The 19,221-nt window shown below is 47.6% G+C and overlaps 1 protein-coding gene across 1 annotated transcript in view; it reads right to left on the bottom strand.

Moving 5' to 3' along the window:
- Positions 1-18,228, bottom strand: part of LOC119465190 (PRKC apoptosis WT1 regulator protein) — a 56,320-nt gene extending 38,092 nt beyond the window's left edge. Inside the window, exons 1-4 of the mRNA XM_037725986.2 lie at positions 17,537-18,228; positions 12,683-12,859; positions 8,099-8,142; positions 1,307-1,502 (exon numbers count right to left, since the gene is read on the bottom strand). Coding sequence (XP_037581914.1) covers positions 1,307-1,502; positions 8,099-8,142; positions 12,683-12,859; positions 17,537-17,857 — 738 coding nt within the window. The 5' untranslated portion in view covers positions 17,858-18,228. The remainder of the gene's footprint in view (positions 1-1,306; positions 1,503-8,098; positions 8,143-12,682; positions 12,860-17,536) is intronic.
- Positions 18,229-19,221: the final 993 nt, after the last annotated feature.

The raw sequence follows: 19,221 nt of genomic DNA, 5'->3' as shown, positions 1-19,221 counted from the left end.
CGAGACAAACATGCTCCGAGACATAGGATTCGTCATTGTACTCATTGATGATGTTCACCTTCCAACTCCTCCATCGCCTTCTTTGTCTTGCATTCTCTCATCTTGAGGCATGGTAGGGACAAAGATCACCTGATTGATGGCTACACTGGACAAGCAACAGCCAAGCAGCCTCTTGGCTGCTCATCTTTATTCCAATGAGCACGTGCTGAGCTGCACGATGAGCTTGTTGATGCCAAGGTCCAGTGGTTTCTCTAGCAAGTCCACCACGCTTTGGTGAAGATTTGACACACCTTGGTTGCATTTGTTCATGCGGCCAACAACGAACATAGCGCATGAGTACGAGTCGACGATGAGCTGTCGACCCATGTTGGAGTCAAGCAGTGAGGTGACTCCCAAGCTAAACAGGCTGGCAAACGGACATCCCCTTGGTCGGTACACACGTGGCTTCAGGATCGCTGAGTAATGCTCTTATCCTTGGACTCCATTGTGAGCACAAAATCTGTGGCCTCCTCAAGGTTCTAGTGTATCACAGCAAATGTGTTGCACAATGGCCTCGCCTTGTTTACGTTGTTGTCGAGGGTTGGTGTAGGGTTGTTGGTTTCTTTCACTGGCCAAAACATGCACTAAACTGACTTGGCTTTTGGCTTCGTCTTGGAGCAGGTACATATGAGTTGGCCATGAGCCATGTAGGCGAGCATCCCACGGTAATGCTTTTGAGGGATAGGATATAATCAGTTTTTCATATGCCTGTAATTCGAAACGAAACGTGTGACAATTCCGATTATAAAGTGTGTAAACATGGGCATGAGCACGTACGTGGCAGTACTCTCGAACCACCACCACGGTGGCCACGCATCCAACATAGAGTGAAAAAAATAAATAAATGAAAAAAAAGAGAAATCTGTTTGGCAGAAACCAACAGGGGCAGCACAATAAATTCGTTTTTTTCTAGAAGTCATGGAAGGTTGCAGCACCTCTAGAACAATGATAGACGGCGCTGGGTTCCAAAAAGGGGCTGTTTTTTTAACTGTTCAATCGGCGGTGACACTCCCAACGGCTGAATACAGGAAATGCACTGAGATTGCCAATCACTTCTGTGTGGCAGAATTATGCCATAAATATGTACAAACTTTCAAGACAGTTCAGCAAACAAAGATTGCGTACGGTTATCGCCAAGGTGTGCTACTGGCTTGGTAGTGACCTTACAAGCCAAGCGATAAACTCAAGGTCAAGTGTCGGGAAGGGGAATGCTCAAGAATACAGAGGCAAGAGAAGAAAGAAGCGATGAGAAAGAGAGAATGCGCACCCCAAGCGCCCTCTGCAGGGCCTCCTGGTTCCCCAGCATGGGGTCTTCCCAGTCGGTCACACCTCGAGCTAAGGAGGAAGATGGCAGCGGGGCGGCCAGCGCAGTTCCCTGGGAGCTCAGGTTTCCCCCGTCCGACTGGTTCACAGCACTGTCGTACTCCTGGTTGTCCTCGTCGTCGGCATCCCGGTCAGAGGGGCTGCAAGGCATGTGCGACGCTAGACCTGAGCAACACTGTCCACACTAACCCGATGAAAATATGGCGGGAAATGTCGAGCACTGACTAATCGTTAAAAAACAAGTCATAGGCCTGCGCAACACACGCAGCAAGTCACAGCGTAAGCTGGTGGAGCGGCTCAAAAGCAGCTCCAGTTTGGGCACCACGCACAACAGGGTCTTCGTGGCAGTCTGTTCGCCTCGTTTTGATGAGAGCGATCTGAACTGTCCGTCCGGCGTCGACGGCAAGCTGCGGCTTGTGATGCTCTCTGCACAGCAGTCTGCTGAGCCTGATCAAGCCTTACAACCGCAACTTACATGTCGGGCACGCTGCGTTTGCAGGCATCTTAACTAGATGGCACCACCATACTGCCAGAGGCTAGGGATCGCGTTTTTTTATTGCGCGCCTTGTCTGAATGGCATCTCGTCTGTGCCTGCGCACGATGCGTTTGCAGGCGCCTTAAGGGGGGACGTGGCTTTGAAAATCAACTTCCTGATTTCTTCATGGATTTTGATGAAAATTGGCACAAATGTTTAGAATGTCTCCCTGATACTTCCATAAAAGTTTCAGAGTGATACCTGGAGAACATTTTATTGAGCAGAATTTTTCTCTCTTGAACTTTCTGGAGGGCCTAGGGAGCTTAAAAAACATGATGGAAGGCTCGTTGAGTATTGACTGCATAGCTCAATGCGTGCTGAAGGTCGTGACAGTCTTACTTTTTTTTTTCGCAACACAAATTTTTTAGATAGTCATTTTTCAAGTTACCTTCGCACCAAGCACACTTTCGGGGTGAACGAATAGCCATGCCATAAATTTATAAAAAGTCAAGATAAAAATGCGAGACTGTCTCGACCTGCACTGTAGTCCAAGGAACGTGACAAAAAAAAACAGAATCAAAATTGGCTAAACGGTAACGAAGAAATCAGCTCCAGAAACTGAGCAGAAAGGCGAAAAAACAGTTTTGAGAAAAACGGCTCTCAAAGTTGCACCTTCTCTTCAGTTCTCTAAAACGCACCAAAGTTGTAATCTTTGATGTGTTTTGTGACGTGGGGCTTCTTGGACATGTGGCCTCTGGTCTGCTGAGCCTTCGTTCTGCCTTTTTCATGTTTGTATGGCATTCTTTACTGCTGCTCTACAAAGAGCATGGTGCCTGGGTTTCAAACCAAGTGACGTGCAGAACTATGTGGGCATAAATATACAGTAGTTCTAGTGTTGTATCTGCAGACTGCCTCATTGATAGCAGCCTCTAGTGCAGTCAGTGAGGCATTGTTTTCTTTTGGTAGAATCGACCATGTTACTGAATGAAGGCTCTCAGCAGGCTTCTGAATCATCTTCCATTGCCAATGGCTATGGAGGTTAGGAGAGCCACTGATAGATAGGCAGCAATGCAGCTGCTAGGTGCTTTCCAGCCTGTACTTTTGTATCATGCCTCACTTCTGCAGCCAGGTGTCTGTGCCAGCCCAAGTGGCCTAGTGAATAGAGCTCATGACGAGGTTATCTTTATGAATTAAAGGGGTGGTATGATAGGTATTGTTACGAGATATCGTGGCATTACGATAATAGAGTCGGCGCGCGATGTGCCAAGTCGCGGGTCCGAGGTGCCGATGCGCGAAATGCCTGGTCGCGGGTCCAAACGCTCGGTAAGCTCAATCGCGCAGTCCGAGGTGCCGACGCGCGAAATGCCTAGCCGCGAGTCCGAGGAATAGACGCTCGAGGTGTCGACACTCGATGAGCGATGTGCCGGCACGCGAATTGCCTAGCCGCGGGCTCGAGGAGTTGACGCTCGAGGAGTCGACGTGCGAAGTGTCTAGCCGCGGGTCCGAGGAGTCGACACTCGATGAGCGATGTGCCGACGCGCGAAATGCCTAGCCGCGGGCTCGACGAGTCGACGCTCGATTAGCTTAGTCACACAGTCCGAGGTGCCGACGCGCGAAATGCTTAGGCAAGGATCCGAGAAGTCCGCGCGCGATGTGCTTCATCGCCGAGTCGGAGACGCCTACGCGCGAAAGGCTTAGCCGCGTGTCCGAGCATTCCGTGCCCGAAGCTCGGTCGCGAAGTCCGCGTCACCGATGCTCGGAATGCTTAGCCGCGGGTCTGAGACGTCCACAAAAAGCGGAATCGGCCACGCTACTGCGACGTCCGCGTAGCGCCCGCTTTAACACTCGTCGAGATTATGGAAACTGTCCGGAGCTCGCGAGGAGACCGCAACAAGCGGAGCAGACGACGCCATCACGGAGCGAGCACCAGACCAATGGCGAACCGCGCTGGAGTCACGTGGCGGGCGCGGCCAATCGGTGGCTCCGGCACGACCTTCAATCATGTGCTTTTTGTGTGCTTGTTTCTGTATGGAGGAGATAGCTGAAGCGGCAGATTTGAAGACGGAGAAATGCGCTTTCCAACGAGACCAAGATGGCGGCGCTCGGCTGCGCCGTTCCGGAGATATCGTGACTTGAAAAACGCCGTTTTTCGCGATTTCCGCGCAATTTTTTGGCACCTTGGCTGATATAACAATTTTTTTAGAGCACTTCTACTTGGTTTTCAGTGATGATATTTCGGAATCAGATAGAATAAGAGTTACAGAAACTGAAAATGTGATTTTCAAAAAATCGATTTTTTAGCCATTTTTCGCGATGCGAAAGCCGCGTCCCCCCTTAACTAGATGGCGCCTCCTACTGGCGGAGGCTTGGATCGTCTGCACCTGCTTTAAAGGGCATTTTTCCAATGCCCATTAGCGTGGGCTTGCGTGGCTCAGTAGTACAGTATATGGCTCCCACGCAGCGGGCACGGGTTCGATCCCGGCGGGAACCGGGTACTTTTTTCACATTTCCAGCGATAGCAGTTACGTTCGTCGGACGCCGTCAGCAGAGGCATCAGCAGCGGTGGACACCATCGCGAACTAAAACGGCTATTGGAATGAGCCCATAACAGCTTACACTGTAAAAACATGTTTCGGCCTCGCTACGAAGGCCTTGTCCACAGCTCACACCCATAACATACCCCACCACACGGCAATGGGAGGCAGCGCTGTCCAGCTCCGACTCGATGGACCAGCCCAACCTGGTCAATCGAGCGAGAAGAGCAGCTAAGGCCGCTGGACTCCTGGACTGAGGGGACCACACACTGCAGAGCGGAGGAGCTACCTACACTCGCCTGCTCTTTGGATTAAAGTTTATTCTCTCTCTCTCCACAATCGATCATGAACAAGGCCTCCGTAGTGCGACCGAAACGTCTATTTGCTTTTAAACGATTGGTCAGTGCTCGACATTTCCCGCCATGACTTATCCCAACCAGACGGTCTTCCGTGAAACCCTTGATTTCGATGAAAATATGCATGAAAATACCTGCCAACCTAGCAACATGAAAATTCGGGAGACCGCCGTGCGAAGGGGGGGCAAAACAAAATGTTGCTGCCGTGCGAAATGGCGCACGTGGTACAGAGTCTATACTTGTCACGACTCCGCGAAGTGACACAGCACAGAAACTCAGTCGTGTATGATCTCAGAAATACTTGCAAGTACTTATTCTTGGCTTCTGAAAGTGCCGTCAATCGTTCCAACTGCCGCACCTTCCGGTGTATACGACGCGCTTTTTTTCCCCTGAATTTTTCGTTGGTGCGTCTTATAGAATGGTGCGAGTTATATAAGCTTTTTTCCCAGAAAAACTGCCGTCACAATCGGATTCGATGTTATGACCACGCGAAGCGCGCTGGTTGACTTAATTGCTACGGGTTCTGTGCCCGCTATCGAGGTGCCAGGTACGTTCTTCTCATGATCGGGTTCGCAAGTGCCGTGCGAGGACGGAGCAGCAACGCAAGAGGCAGCAGGCTGACCACGAGTCGGCCGACCCCGAATTCGTCGCATCCGCAGATTGCTGTCAAGTTAAGGCACGCGCCACTACGCAAACTACGCAGTTGCTACCAGAGCACAAGCCGTCCCCGCTCTCGCGCTGCCTTCCCGCTTTCTTCCCTTGTGCGCGATTCGGCTTACCGTCGGACGCTTTCACTTGCACATACAGCATACGGCGCCCGGGAATGTTACCACCCTTGGACTTTATACGGAACATCGCGGCAGCCACGACGGCAGAAATGCGCCTGGAGTGGAAATGTTCACGGAGTGCAACGTCACTGTAATTTTTTTTAATCGCTAACCGAACGAACAGGTGCGTCTTATACACTGGTGCGACTTATATACATTTTTTTAACTGCCGTTTTGAGGAGGGTGCGTCTTATACAAAAGTGCAAGTTATAGACTGGAAAATACGGTAAACTCGGGGAAACAAAGAGTAGTTCGGCATTCACACTTCACTCGACAACCTGACAAAGCCAACTGAAGCCTAACGCACTCACGGTCATATAACAACTGGATTGCTAAAACGCGTAATCCAGCCTCAGACGAGCCAATCTGGAAAATCCCGGGCGTAAAAAAAAAGAAAAAAAAAAACCCACGGTGCTGTGGTGGCTACTTTTTGGGAGATTTGAGGCCGCGTCTGTACAATCGGGAGATGAGACAACAATTAGGTAGAGTTTGCAGGTATGCACAGACTTTCTACAGACACGGCATGTTTCTGCCCTGTCTACTGTGCAGACTGCAACTTTCCCGATGAATGATGCCCAAATGCACTGCCAAAGGTTGGTGCCTGCAAAAATTGCTCATAATTACAGCCGTCCACATTAATAAATCATAATAATGAGGTGCAACAGTACGTACGTTGCTCTACAATTGAATTAAACATAAGTAATTTCCCCTATGCATTCTCTGGCTTATTTGTGTTTTCTTTGTACGACTGTGACTAACAAAACCCAAGCCCTCTAGAAATCCCCCCATTCTTGCTAACAGTATACCATTGCACACACTACTACCAGTATGAGGCTGCTTGTGTAAGCTGCGAAAATATTCAACTTCTCACAAGCTTCATAAGCGCTTAACACCAGTAATCCCTGCTCATGCTTTTGTTTAATCAACCTACATTAAGTGTTATTGTTTGCTGCAACATAAGTTCATACGCTGCTGTTATGCTATTTTCTACTGCCTTGCTATAATTTTTGTACTTATAATTGCATGCCTTTGTTCAGGAGGCACCCCTGACAGTTCTCACGAGGGACCTGTACAGTATTTATGCACTGATATTTATGTGTAGTACAACTTGATCTTGAAGATAAAGCCCAAGAGAAGTAATGTTGATTCAAAACTAATCAATACCCTCAACCACAAAAGCATTTTGAACATGGGATCCGAGATAAAATTTCTTCATGCCTAATGCAGTTCACTTCCATTAAATCGACGCTGAAGAGACCAAAAGAATTGATTGCATTATCCGGCAGGTCTCCAAGAGCCGTGTCCCCCCTTAAGTTACACTATTTCAGAAATAATTTGCTGCAAAAAGTTGTTCAGTGTTATCAGCAGAAGCAGAGTTATTGGCAATCGAACATACCGTTTGCATTGCTTCCGCTCCTTCAATGATTTGCAGTGCGAAGGCTACGGCAGAGCGGAATGTGCCCACAATGCTCCGCCTACTGACCGTCACCGTGGCGCGAAGTTAAAATTTGATTTTGAATGTTCATGTAGACACCACTATTTCTGATTTGGGCACCTGCAACGCGCCGAACACGGTTTTCCTCAGTGATTTGCACTGCGCTTAGCCAGCGGACTCGTCGCGGCACCCCGCGGCAGCTACATGCAACTGCAGCATTTGCTTCGGGCACGACAGGGCTAGAGTGCGCGCCTGTGCTCATGTCTCATTGTGCTACGTGGTGCAGACCAGCTGTGTCCTTCACCAGCTTGACCAACAGATAGTAGCCCCATCCAACTTGCACATTTAGAAGCGCTATCAGTAAGTCTGCCGAGGCATCTAACTCGGAGCGGCCAGGAGTGAGCATGCGCTGGCAAGCATGCGTGTGGTCTGACCTTAAGTTTCGCATGGTTCGAGGCTAGTTGAGTGCTCAAAACCAGTCGAAATTGGCAAGACCTGGCAGCTACGACACCGATAAGCAGGGTGGCCAAAGTTTAATTCCTACGTGGAAGGCCGCGGCCAAGCAAGAGCTGACGAAAGTCGGCTTCTTTCAGAAGTACGTAATTCTTATAAAAATTTGAAAACGGGTTTCGCTTACTTCAGCCTGTTTATTAAACTACGTCAATAAATCTACACAGTAACAGTAGGAAGAAGCGCACTGATCAAAATACCCGTCTTGGTTGATGTCAGTCATTGGCCAATAGCAGCCGCGTATGGGAATCTGCTATATTACAAAATAAAGCATCCAGAAAAGATTGAGGAGCAATTTTCTGTTGAAAAGAGAGCATTTGAGAGAGAAGTGACTTCGCGCTCTGCCTGCGAGATCCAAGCTCCGCACACCACTGCAAAATTTGGCTAAGATGTTCACAGCAGCGTATGCTATCTGCAGACTGTTTTTCTTTACCAAGACCGAGGGGTGGTTCAGGGTCCCTTCAAGAGAGGCCTGAGCTAGCAGCCTCCTTTGTTTCCAGAAAGTAAACACTTCACAAGGCTCATCTCGCATAAGAAAAGGGATAAATTAATGAGCTGGTCAATAATGCTGCATGTGCTTGCTAAAGTATGGCACTCACCTCTTGTTGTTCCGGCACTTGCACGGTCTGCCAAATGGCCTCGACTGCAAAAAACGCATTCCGTGAGAACAGTGCATGGCCAACTATAACAACATTGTGGTTATAGTTTGGGGGGGGGGGGGCTATTTAACTACCATTGAAGCAATTTGAGAAAAGCTGGCCAATAGTCTAATTTTCTTACTACAGCAAAAGCTTGTTAATTCGACCCTCGTTAATTTGGAAAATCGGTTAATTCGGCCACATCCTTTGGTCCCGGCAGGCGTATGCATTATTTATTGCAATGAAACTCTTGCTAATTCGGACGTATTTGGGCGCTCATTGGTTAATTGAGACAACTCTCGGAGCAAGGCGAGCGCGGAGCGCCGCAAATGTGCGACGCAAACGAGCCATAACTCCGTTAGTGTCCACCGAAACGAAGAGATGGAGTTAGCATCGCCATAGCCATCAGTGGAAATCGTACGCAAATGACACCAACGCCAGAACGCTTTGTGCCTATTTGAACCTTTAAAGCTTTTAGTCTTGCCTTTTCCAGCGCGCATGGTTTCGTCCGCATTTGCAGCAAACGGTAGTTTCGTTTTGGCTTGGTGCGTGTGTGTCGGCCGCGCACCTTCAGAACCGCAAGGTCGCCGTGAATGATCGCGTTGACAGAGGCCGTGGTTGTGGCAAACAATAGTTTCGTTTTTACTCAGTGCAAAGCTGTTGAGGATGAAAAGCACCGTCGACATCACGATGGGCGGCGACCCGACGACATTGGCGAAAAAATAATCGGGATGTGCGCGCACTAGTGAAAAGCGCGTCTCAGGCGAACACGGGCGCCGCGGCCGCGCTGTGAAGGAAGTAGCGAGACCCTCGCCGCTGCGAACTCTAATCAGCCACGAGATGACGAGAATTGCAGCTTCCGCATTGTGATTGCGCAAAATAAAAACACAATTTGCTGTTTCATATTGTAAATAAGAGTGTGTTCACGTAGTAACCATTTGCTCATTGTTTTCTTGATACCCTCGATAATATGACATTCGGTTAATTCGGACAATTTTTTCGGTCCCGTGAAATCCGAATTAACGAGCTTTTACTGTAATACATTTCGTACTACGGAACGGGTGTGTAGATGCCAGCAGTATAAGTGAAGGAAACAATGACACCAACTCGGATCCTGTGCCTGCCTGCTCCAATGTGATGCGTGCACTCGCCCTGGTTTGGAGTTTCGGCGAGAATGTGGAACATACATTATGAGGCTTTACATGCCAGAACCACAATCTGATTATGAGGCACACCGTAGTAGGCAACTCCAGAATAGTTTGGACCTCCTGGGGTTCTTTAACGTGCCCGTAAACCTAAGTACGCGGGTGTTTTCGCATTTCGCTGCGAGAATGTGGGAAGAATGTGGAAGGCTGTGGCCTCTGCTGCTCAGAGTCCCAGGACAATGTGAAATAGTACGCGCTCTCTCAGGCAGCGAAGACAATGAAGCTCAAGAAGATTCTCGACTATTTCATGTCCCAGTAAGGCGAAAGTGAGTTCATTTCTTCAATAAACTGCTGTTACAAATGGTATGTGCTTTTATGTCATCCAAATTATTAGAACGTTTATATCAAATTATGCCCTATATCATGCGTTCTCAAAGTGGGTTCCGCAGGCCCCTGCTCGGGGTTCCGCAAGCCACTGATAAATTTTCCGTGGTCCCGTGCTCGCCAAGTGGCTAAAACCGCGAACAAGTGTGCTCGATCCAGAGAACTTCAATTACCCATGCCCGAGTGTCAAAAAGCCCATCACAGCGCGTAGCTGCGTGAACTGCGCAATAAATCCGCAAGCAGCTTGTAGCCACCCAACCCTCGAAAACGGGCAGCGCGCCTAAGCTTTGGCACTTGAATCTCGGAGGCCGTAACTTACCAACATGTGCATTTCTCCCGTTTGTAGATAGGGTAGGTGCCGATAGCGTGCGCACTGACGTGTACGTCGGAGCAACAAAAAAAAATAAATGCATGGAGCACCACAAATACTTGCCATGAAAGAGCAAAAACAGCGCTAGCGTCCAAAAACGAAGCGGCGCAGTCCGCATCGCCATGGTCCTCAGCGGCAATCGTACGCGATACGTGACTGACAGCAACGCCGGAATGCTTTGTGCTTATTTGTGCCTTCAAAGCCCTTATTGTTGCGTTAATCGCCGCGTGTAACACCGCGTTGGCGGCTAGCCGCGTACTTCCATAAGTGCATAGTCGCCATCTGTGATCGCGTCGATAGCCACCACAGTTTCGTCCGCAACGGTTGCGGCAAACTAGTTTCGTTTTGACTCGGTGCGCGTCGGCTGCGTGCCTTCATAATTGCATAGTCGCCATCCATGATAGCGTCGATAGTGACTGCGGATTCGTCCATACTTGTTACAGCAAATAGTAGTTTCGTTTTGACTTGGTGAGTGTGTCGGCCGCCATGCCTTCTAAACCACAAGGTCGCCGTCCATGATCACGTCGATAACGGCAGCCGTTTCGTCAGCAGCGGTTGCGGCAAGCAGTAGTTGCGCTTTGACTCAGTGCAAAAATGTCAAAGATTAAGAGCACCGGCTACATCGCAATGGACGGACGATTTGTTGGCGACCAGCTTTATAGCAAAAAAATAACTGGATGTGCGCGCGGTAGTGAAAAGCATGTCTGCAGATAAGACGCGCGCCGCGGCCGCGCTGCGAATGATGTTGCGAGGCCTTCGCCGCTGCTAGCCCCCCCTTAATCAGTCATGAGATGACAAGAATTTCAGCTTCCTCACGGCTTTTGTGCAAAAGAGAAACAAGATTTGCTGATGCATTCAGTAAATAAAAGCGCGTTGAAGTAGTAAGCATTCATTTATTGTTTTCTTGATACTCTGGATTAGTATAACTAGGACATTTTAAATGTTTTTTTTAGGGGGGGGGGGTTTCTTTGGCTCTTCATTGAGCTTAGCGCAGGGTTCCCCGGAACGGACATGCTTGAGAACCCCTGCCCTATATCAAACACATAGGTGTTGTTTTGCTAGTTTGATATAAACAACTAGGTCTGATGGCAGTAAATGATATGGTGCTCTGACGCTTGCCACTACTTCTTCTAAAGAGCATGGAAGAAAAATTACAAGTTTAGAATGTCATGTCCGTACTCGCTTCACCCTTTTGTTGCTAAGGACATGTTACACATGTCCATGTGTTCCCTCCAAAATATGCCAGTGACAACTTTCACACGTTGTCTCCCTTATCCAGGATTTTTCTTTCGTGTACTGAGTTTCAGGCATGGAGTGGTGCCTGACACCGGCAAAAAAAAAAATGTATATATATATATATCGCCGAGAGCTAGTGGGGCTATACTAGTTCAGGTGCAACCAAACTAGGAAGGCCCATAAAGCTTCATCAAAGTCACTCCCTCACCAGAACAGGAATTGGCCTCCCTGGTGCAGTATTCGGCCACTACCTCCCTCATGTGGTCCGAAAAAAGAGGTGGCGTGGAGCAGAGGTAGAACACCCGACTTCAAATCTGAAGGTCGTAAGTTCAAATCCTGCTCCAGTCCACTACATTTGCAGGCATGGAGTGGTGCCTGACACCGGCAAAAAAATATTGCCGGGAGCTAATGGGGCTATACTAGTTCAGGTGCAACCAAACTAGGCAGGCCCACTAAGCTTCATCAAAGTCACTCCCTCACCAGAACAGAAATTGGCCTCCCTGGTGCAGTATTCGGCCACTACCTCCCTCATGACTCCGACAATTAGGCGCAAGTTGGAATACGCTAGCGCAAGAAAGGGGTAATTGGAGATCATAGGGAGAGGCCTTCGTCCTGCAGTGGGCATAAATATAGGCTGATGATGACTGAGTGCCATGGACAAGTAGCATCCATCATTTTGGTGTGAATGCTGCACTAATCATTGGCACCAGCTTACAAGAAGCCCATGTTGTGAGGGTGCAGTTAGCGGTAACGAAGCAGAAGTCTGGCTCCCAAGGATTTTAAGAATGACGGCACGGAAGGAGGTGGCTGCAGAAACGGCGACTGCCTTTGCAATGCTGGCATCATGGTGTTTTTTCATGTTTATTATCCTCAGGTAAACAATTAGACCAGGAAAGCTCTAGTGAGTTGTTTGGAGCATCACATTTAGAGCCTCCAGCTACCTCTCTTGCGTGGATGTGGAGCTACAAAAACACTTTGCCCACGGCACTTCTCGGATTTATTTTCCACACTGCGCAAACAATGCGTCGCACAAAGTCCAACAAAAGCATGGTTGTTAAAAGAAACATTGTGACTCACACATTGACTGTTTCTGTGGCCTTGCCTCTTTGCAATTCAAAAACATGTAAATATAATTGACGATAAAAGACAGCAGAATCTACCAACTGAACTCCTGATGCAAAAATGAAAGCTGTTCACAATGAATCAGTCATAAAAACAATTGGAAAACTTTAGTGGCATTCTGAAAAAAAAAAAGAAAATATGGCACGGAAAAGGTAAAGCACCTAGTTTAAAGGTTTTCAGGCTTTAAATATTGTATTGCGATGTTCATGGTGTTGCCAAGGGTTGCAAGAACCCTGCAAAAGCGAGCATAAAGTTTGACGACAGAAACCCTGTCCCAAGAGGGCGCACCTCCTGGAAGGCTGCTGGCCCTGTCACGGTGGCTCCCCCTGGCGGTGCTGCCGAAGAGGTGACGGCATGGGACGCCCCATCCTGCTGGTGCAGCGCCTCGTTGAGGCTGGTGTTGCGGCGCGTCTCGGCTGACATATTCAACAGCTCTTCCTCTTCACCCGTGCTGCCACCCGTACTCTGCAACAGTCATGACAGGTGTCACTGCTGACAAGGATATGGAAATATACCAAACAGCAAATAAAAAAAAAAAACAAGACAATAACCATTTACAATAATTCCAAGGGCGCTGCAGTGCAGTACTGTCTGAAGAGATATCAAGATGTCTATAAACTCGGCGTTATACAAGAAAATTTGGTCATGACGACTCTGGAAGTAGAGAGGAAACCATAGGGCATATTTTGTTAGCATGTTGTAGTATCAACGCAGAGGTCAATCAGGATGTAGCAACCTTGCACGAGGCCATGGGCTTTAAGGATTACAAAGGCAAGGTCACTGTATCTGCGGTGGATAAAAGTAATAGACGGCTGGTGTATTGGTGGCGTTAAAGCAGGGAATATGAATAGCTTTTATGGCAATGATGATGAATAAACATTTATTAGGCCCAAAATATATTGGTGGTGCCCACAGGTACCAGACGGGATGGTTCCCTAGTTACGGGACCCATATGTTCCCAGAAGCTCCTGGCCCCTGTCCGTCAGTGCGAGCTGAATCGGTAGGGCGGGGCTGGATAACAAGGTCTCCCATCGCTCAAGGGGTTGGGGATTGGGGGTGTTGGCGGGAAGGGGAGGGAATAAAGACTGAAGGAAACAGCAGCTAGAAGCTGAAATCGTTCTTGGGAAGTACAGGATCAGCAAGTTCCAGAAGGTTGCCTGCTTTTTTAGTCATTCAATGTTCATTAATAAGCAAATGTTACACTACATTACTAAGAACCGGAGACTAAAGTTAGCATAGGCCTCTACATCTGCCTCTATTTTAAATCATAGTTTCAAACTCACAATTTTGCTAAATCAACACACATGTTCTGGCGCTCTTTGGCCTTAGATGCCCTTGCGCCAATAAAATGCAACCATCATCATAAGCAATAATTCTTAATATCTTATAATCTTATTAAATAAACGTCAATGCACCCCCCTCCCTCTGCATTAAACCACAAATAGCAGCACGTGAGGAACACCTAAATAAATATTTATCATTCCAGACAGTGTTCCCTGGGAACACAAGGTAAACTAACTTACTCGCTGCTCTTCGTTTTTTTTTTTTTTTTTTGCCCGTAGGGTCGACCAGCAATGTGTACAAATCAGATCGTCAAACTGTGCAGCACAGAAGAGTTTTTATTGGAGCCTAGTATAAACAAAGATCAACAAAGAACACTAGGACTATAGCAAGTGTTAGTTTTCTGGCCTCGCAAAGTAACCTGCCACGAGCAATAAGCAATACTGTTCTCATTTGCGGTGTACTAATGGATTCTCTATGCAGTAGCACAAGGCCTTCACTGGGCTTTTGAATAAACAAACAATTGCTAGGCAGCATAAAGGCAGCTGCAGGGATCAGTGAGGTCGTTGGCCTGCAAGCAACTTCTACGGGTTGTGACTCATGCGGCAAGGAGCACAGCTGCAGCACAGATTTTTGTCAGTGCTCTAAACACGGACAGTTTTCCTGTTGTCAAACAATGGGGCAGAAAGTTTTTTTTTTTTGTTCCCACACAAAGGCACTGAAAACCATCCTTGTACAAACGATGTGACAGACTTCAATAATGCTGTTCCAACTAGCACCAATGTGTAGCATGTACAAGACAATACTTAACAGCAAAGCAACAATTTAAGGCCAGCTGCAACAAAATCTCACCTTGGCTAAATTGCTTATAAATGATTAGTATATAGCAGTCTTGGCTGTTAATTCTATAATTTCCTTATTAGCAGCCTTGAAACAGCACCTAAGCAGATGCGGGCACCTGGTGATTAGTGGTACGACTGAAGTCCCAGTACAGAGGTCAACACACTTGTCTAGAACACACTCCTGAAAGTTAAAGCAGCTACCAAAGCTCAAGCTGAGCACCAGGTCGAGAGAAATCAATGGAAACTGTAAATGTAGTCGCGCAACCTCACATGCAAGTGATTTTGTGCCACGTGTCATCTTCACATATCACCACCGCAGTCCTGAAAAGTGGTTCGCGCGTTGTCTACTAGAGAAGTGTGTTGACTTCTGTATGTTGTCTACGAGATTTTTCAGTATGCCGTGGGCATGTCGGAGGTCATTCACTACCGGCGAGAGATAATGGGAGCATTTTTTTTAAAGTCTTGATACAAAAAAGGGTTATATTTCCTAGCTTTTTTTTTAATGCTTCCCCTCATATTTCAAGCGTAAAATTTTGCACAGAGGCACCTTTCTATCTACACCATCTTAACACGTTCACTACGGCAGCACTGTTGGAAGTCTTAATTCCCGTGCGGGACGACCCACCGGTGGGTCACTTGTCATAATGCTCTGATGCGTCATGACCCACTGGAGAGTCACTAGGGAGTTGTGGCGCTTTGAAACTTCATCAAGGTGCAGACAAATGGTGCCACGATACGTTGGACCAGAAACAACAAGATTTTTTTTTATTTTTGTTGGTTTCTAGCAATGATGTTGCTTGCGCACTTCAGGAAAGCTCTGCACAGATAAAGAGTGGAAATAACTGCCTTGACTCACCAGTGAACCACACCACAGTGAACGTGTTAAACGAGGCTTTTCACACGGTCCTGTTGTTGCAGCAATCATGTTTAAGCGATCATTCAACATTTTAGGGATCATTCAACTTTTCTGTTAACAAATTCGTGAATTTACGCGAATACGCAAGTCACAGGTCAAAGGATGTCCGTATTAACTGTGAAGCAACGTACAGTTGAGTGCAAAAGTATTGGAGACTTCATCAGCAAGAACCTTCGGCTTCTTCAACCCCTACAAAACAACATGCAAATGTCTCAATGCATCATAATGCATCATATTGGTCAAAAAGGCACACACAAGCTGCACCACTTGATTGCAGCCTGCATCCTAGGTTGCAAAAAAATTTTTTTTTTTAATTTGCTTGGCATCTTAGACCTTTGCACAAGCTGCAGATACATTCTTATCCAGAAGTTGGCTCTGCTAGCAGTTTTATCCATAATAATTAACCACAGCTAGCCTTTTATATCATAGACATTTCTATTCTCTACCATCAGGTAACCAACTCACAATGCCAGCACTACATATATTTCCTATGAAGCATCCTAATTATATAGTTTCATTCTGCACATTCCCCATAACAACTACCTTCCGGCATTCCTTTCTTTTTTTCTGTTTGCAGACATCCAGGGATTGGAATGTGCTTCCTGCTGGTACAATCATCAACCTGTCATGCGTCAAGACTGCTATTGATGACCATCCAAAACATTGTAAACTTTAGTACCTGTCAGCGACCTGTATACAATCAGTACAGAAACCACTCTGCTAGGTTTATTACAGTGAATTACTCCTTGACTTCTAGTGTTTCACATATGAAAAAGTAACTTTAAATCTTCTAGATCTGTCCCTGTGGTGCCAGTTTCTTGTAAGAACGTTTATTAGATAACATTTGTCAGATAACATTTGTTGGATGGTGAAATGCGGTCACCTGAGAAAGATAAACAAGTACATGTGTCAATAATTATGTTTGGCTTCATTCTGCTAATGAAAATTTGAAACAGACGATTTTAATGGCTCCGAATTCCACATCGCTGTGCATCGATCATAGACACAAAGTTAGTTGGTATAGTTCAAAGTTAATCTGTATTACAAATTGTTTCTTTTCAGTACTTGCAGTGACTGGAATCGCCTTTCGGCCTTCATTGTTGCCACTGAAGATGCCTGCAATTTGTGATCTCCATATACCAAACGATTCAATGCTTGTATTTTGCAGATTTGAGTAATTTTTGTTGTTATCTGCACCCATCTGTAACATCTGAACAGTTCTGAAAGTAAATAAATGAAATTAAATCACGCCAGCTAAAGTGAACACACAATGCGTCCACCCCTTGTGTCCCTGTCCGAGACCTTTGAGATTTACCGAGCAAATGAATGAATACACAAACAAAATAAATGAATACACAAACAATGTATACAGCTACTTCCCAGACATGACCAGTTTCCTGGTCATCGGCTGGAGCTCCACAGTGAGCTGTTGTCATCGAGTGAAAACGACTTGCAACACTCATGTGCTGCACGACACTTTTGATGGTAAATTTGCACAAAGTGAGGAAAATTCTGGTCAACCCCAAACCCATTTTCTTGTAAAAATGGCACAAGCTAAGCAACTATTGCATACTACTTAGCCAAGTTTACAATTTGAACACCGTGACAAAAGCCGGATTAGAATCTTCGGAATGATAAGAGAACCGGACTGTCAAAATAATTTCTAGCTGCCCGAGCTACTTAGCATACGCCAAAGGACAAGTGTAAGGAGTCATCCACGTTAACAGCGATCTAAAATAGGTTAGACGTTGGCATGACAACGCGTTTGGATGAGTGCGGTTAAACTAATTAACGCAACTTCGAACGTCACGTTCTCGAGTACTTTACGGCATACATCGACACTGAAACACTCTAGCCGTCAAAGCACAGCTATTTTCGTGTGTCAAGGAACACAGAACGTGTAACGTGTCCCTATAACCATTACGGCGTGGGAAGGGTCACTGTTGCGTGTCCCCAAGGCGAATGACAGTTTAAGCGGTCGCTTTTCCGATCCTTAGCAAGTCGCAACACGGCTTGAAGCTGCGGCATCATTTCTTTTTTTCACGATCACACTCCGCCAGCGCAGGTGTCATTAGGGATGGAGTAAGCATGTGGATCACAGACCTCGGTGGACTGCAGGTGGACCACTCCGGTGCTCCGCCGCTTCTCCCGAAGCTTTCGACGTTCTCGCTGCGCCTTGCATTTGTTGGCGTGGTTGGGCCGCGGGCACCGCTTGTCCTTGGCCCGAGGCTTGGGCGACGCGTCGTGGTCGCCGCATTCGAGCGCCAGCGACCCGAGCTCGCAGTCGGGCGCCGACAGGTCCCGAACCGCGAGCGGCGCAGCCGTGCGCGTCACCGCTCGCGCCGTTCGGATGCGCGAACGGCGCGAACACTGCACCTCGAGCTCGTGGTCGACGTCCTCCTGGCTGAGCGAACTCGACGCCATCGCTAGAAGACGTGCCGTCGTCGTCCTAGCCGTCGTCCGCGACGGTACGGAGCGTGGACTGGCCGTACTGCTACAGGCTGCTAGGCCTAGCTGCTGTCAAAGACGCGATGCGTTTGGCTGCGTCCGTGCACCCGACGTCGCGGTCGACGCGGCCGAGTTCCTCGCGTCGTCAGTGCCGCTCGCGGCGACGGCGCTCGCCGATCGTTGTCATGGTTGCGTCGCCGCGGTCACAACAAGCACCGAACGACACGGCACACCGACACCACGCCAAGCCAAGGCCGTCGCGTCGCACAAAGCGGGCAAGATGAGGCGATGATCTCATCAGCTGGGTCCGTTATGAAAATATATGTGCCAATAGTTTGCCCTTAGGGTTAGTAGAGGCCGCCACGAGTCGTGGCCCTGAATGAGAAACTCGGCTGAGAAGACAGACGGTGCTACGATCAACATAAAAAGTTTCACGTGTCAGAGAACTTACCGACAGTGGCGGCACACCTTGACTTATTAAAAACAAAAGTGTGCTGAAAATGGTTAAGCAATATCACGAAACCAAAGTAGAGTGTAAAGTTCTAGTGCCTTCTACCCTAAGTCCGTTGCACGGCCTCCGAGCTTGGATGGTGCGCGCCGCTTAATCTTTGAGGCTATGCCTAGTGGTGTTTTTTTTATGAATGCTCGCGGTTGGCGCTTGCGTCGGTAGTTCTCAGTCAACACCAACAAATGCCCGACGGTGAAGCCGTTAGTTGAAGCTAACCACAGTCGATTGCGTGACTATTACGGCTATGTTTTTTTTTTTTTTACCTACACTGGCTACACGAGTGTAGCTAGAGTATAAAGTCGCTATTTTTTTTTTTTTTTGCTTGGCGTAGAAAAGTGTAGCTCCGCCTACCTACACGAAGCCATTTTTTTATAGCTTTAGTGTAGCATGAAAACTACACTTTCTACACGGCGGTTTCGATGAGCGCAGACAGCAGACGACAAAAATGCAGGCTGGCGTTGCAAACGCGTGACGCCATTTTGTCTGCGATGATCATGGAGGAAGGAACAAAGTTTATTTCTTTACTCCATGGCGACGATAGTGAATATTTGCTGCAAGGACGGTAACGAAGTGCTGGCGTGACCCTGCGTCAGGGAAAGATGAGTTAATCTTTCAAGAAGATAAAAATATCTTACTAACGGATGGTGCGGCCTGTTTCAGACTCCACACTGCGCACTCGCGATGAATTCCGCTGCAGTTTGTCGAATTTGATGATGAAAGAAAACGCGTGCATTGGCGTTTGTTTCACGGAAGGGCCAGAAACTGCTAGTAAGTGGGAAGTCAGGCGAAGTGCGGAGTCAGGCGCTTTTCGTCTGCTGATGCAGAAAATGAC

This window comes from Dermacentor silvarum, chromosome 9, assembly GCF_013339745.2.
Source record: "Dermacentor silvarum isolate Dsil-2018 chromosome 9, BIME_Dsil_1.4, whole genome shotgun sequence".
Taxonomy (NCBI): Eukaryota; Metazoa; Arthropoda; class Arachnida; order Ixodida; family Ixodidae; genus Dermacentor; species Dermacentor silvarum.
This window is presented reverse-complemented; position numbering and strand designations above follow the sequence as displayed.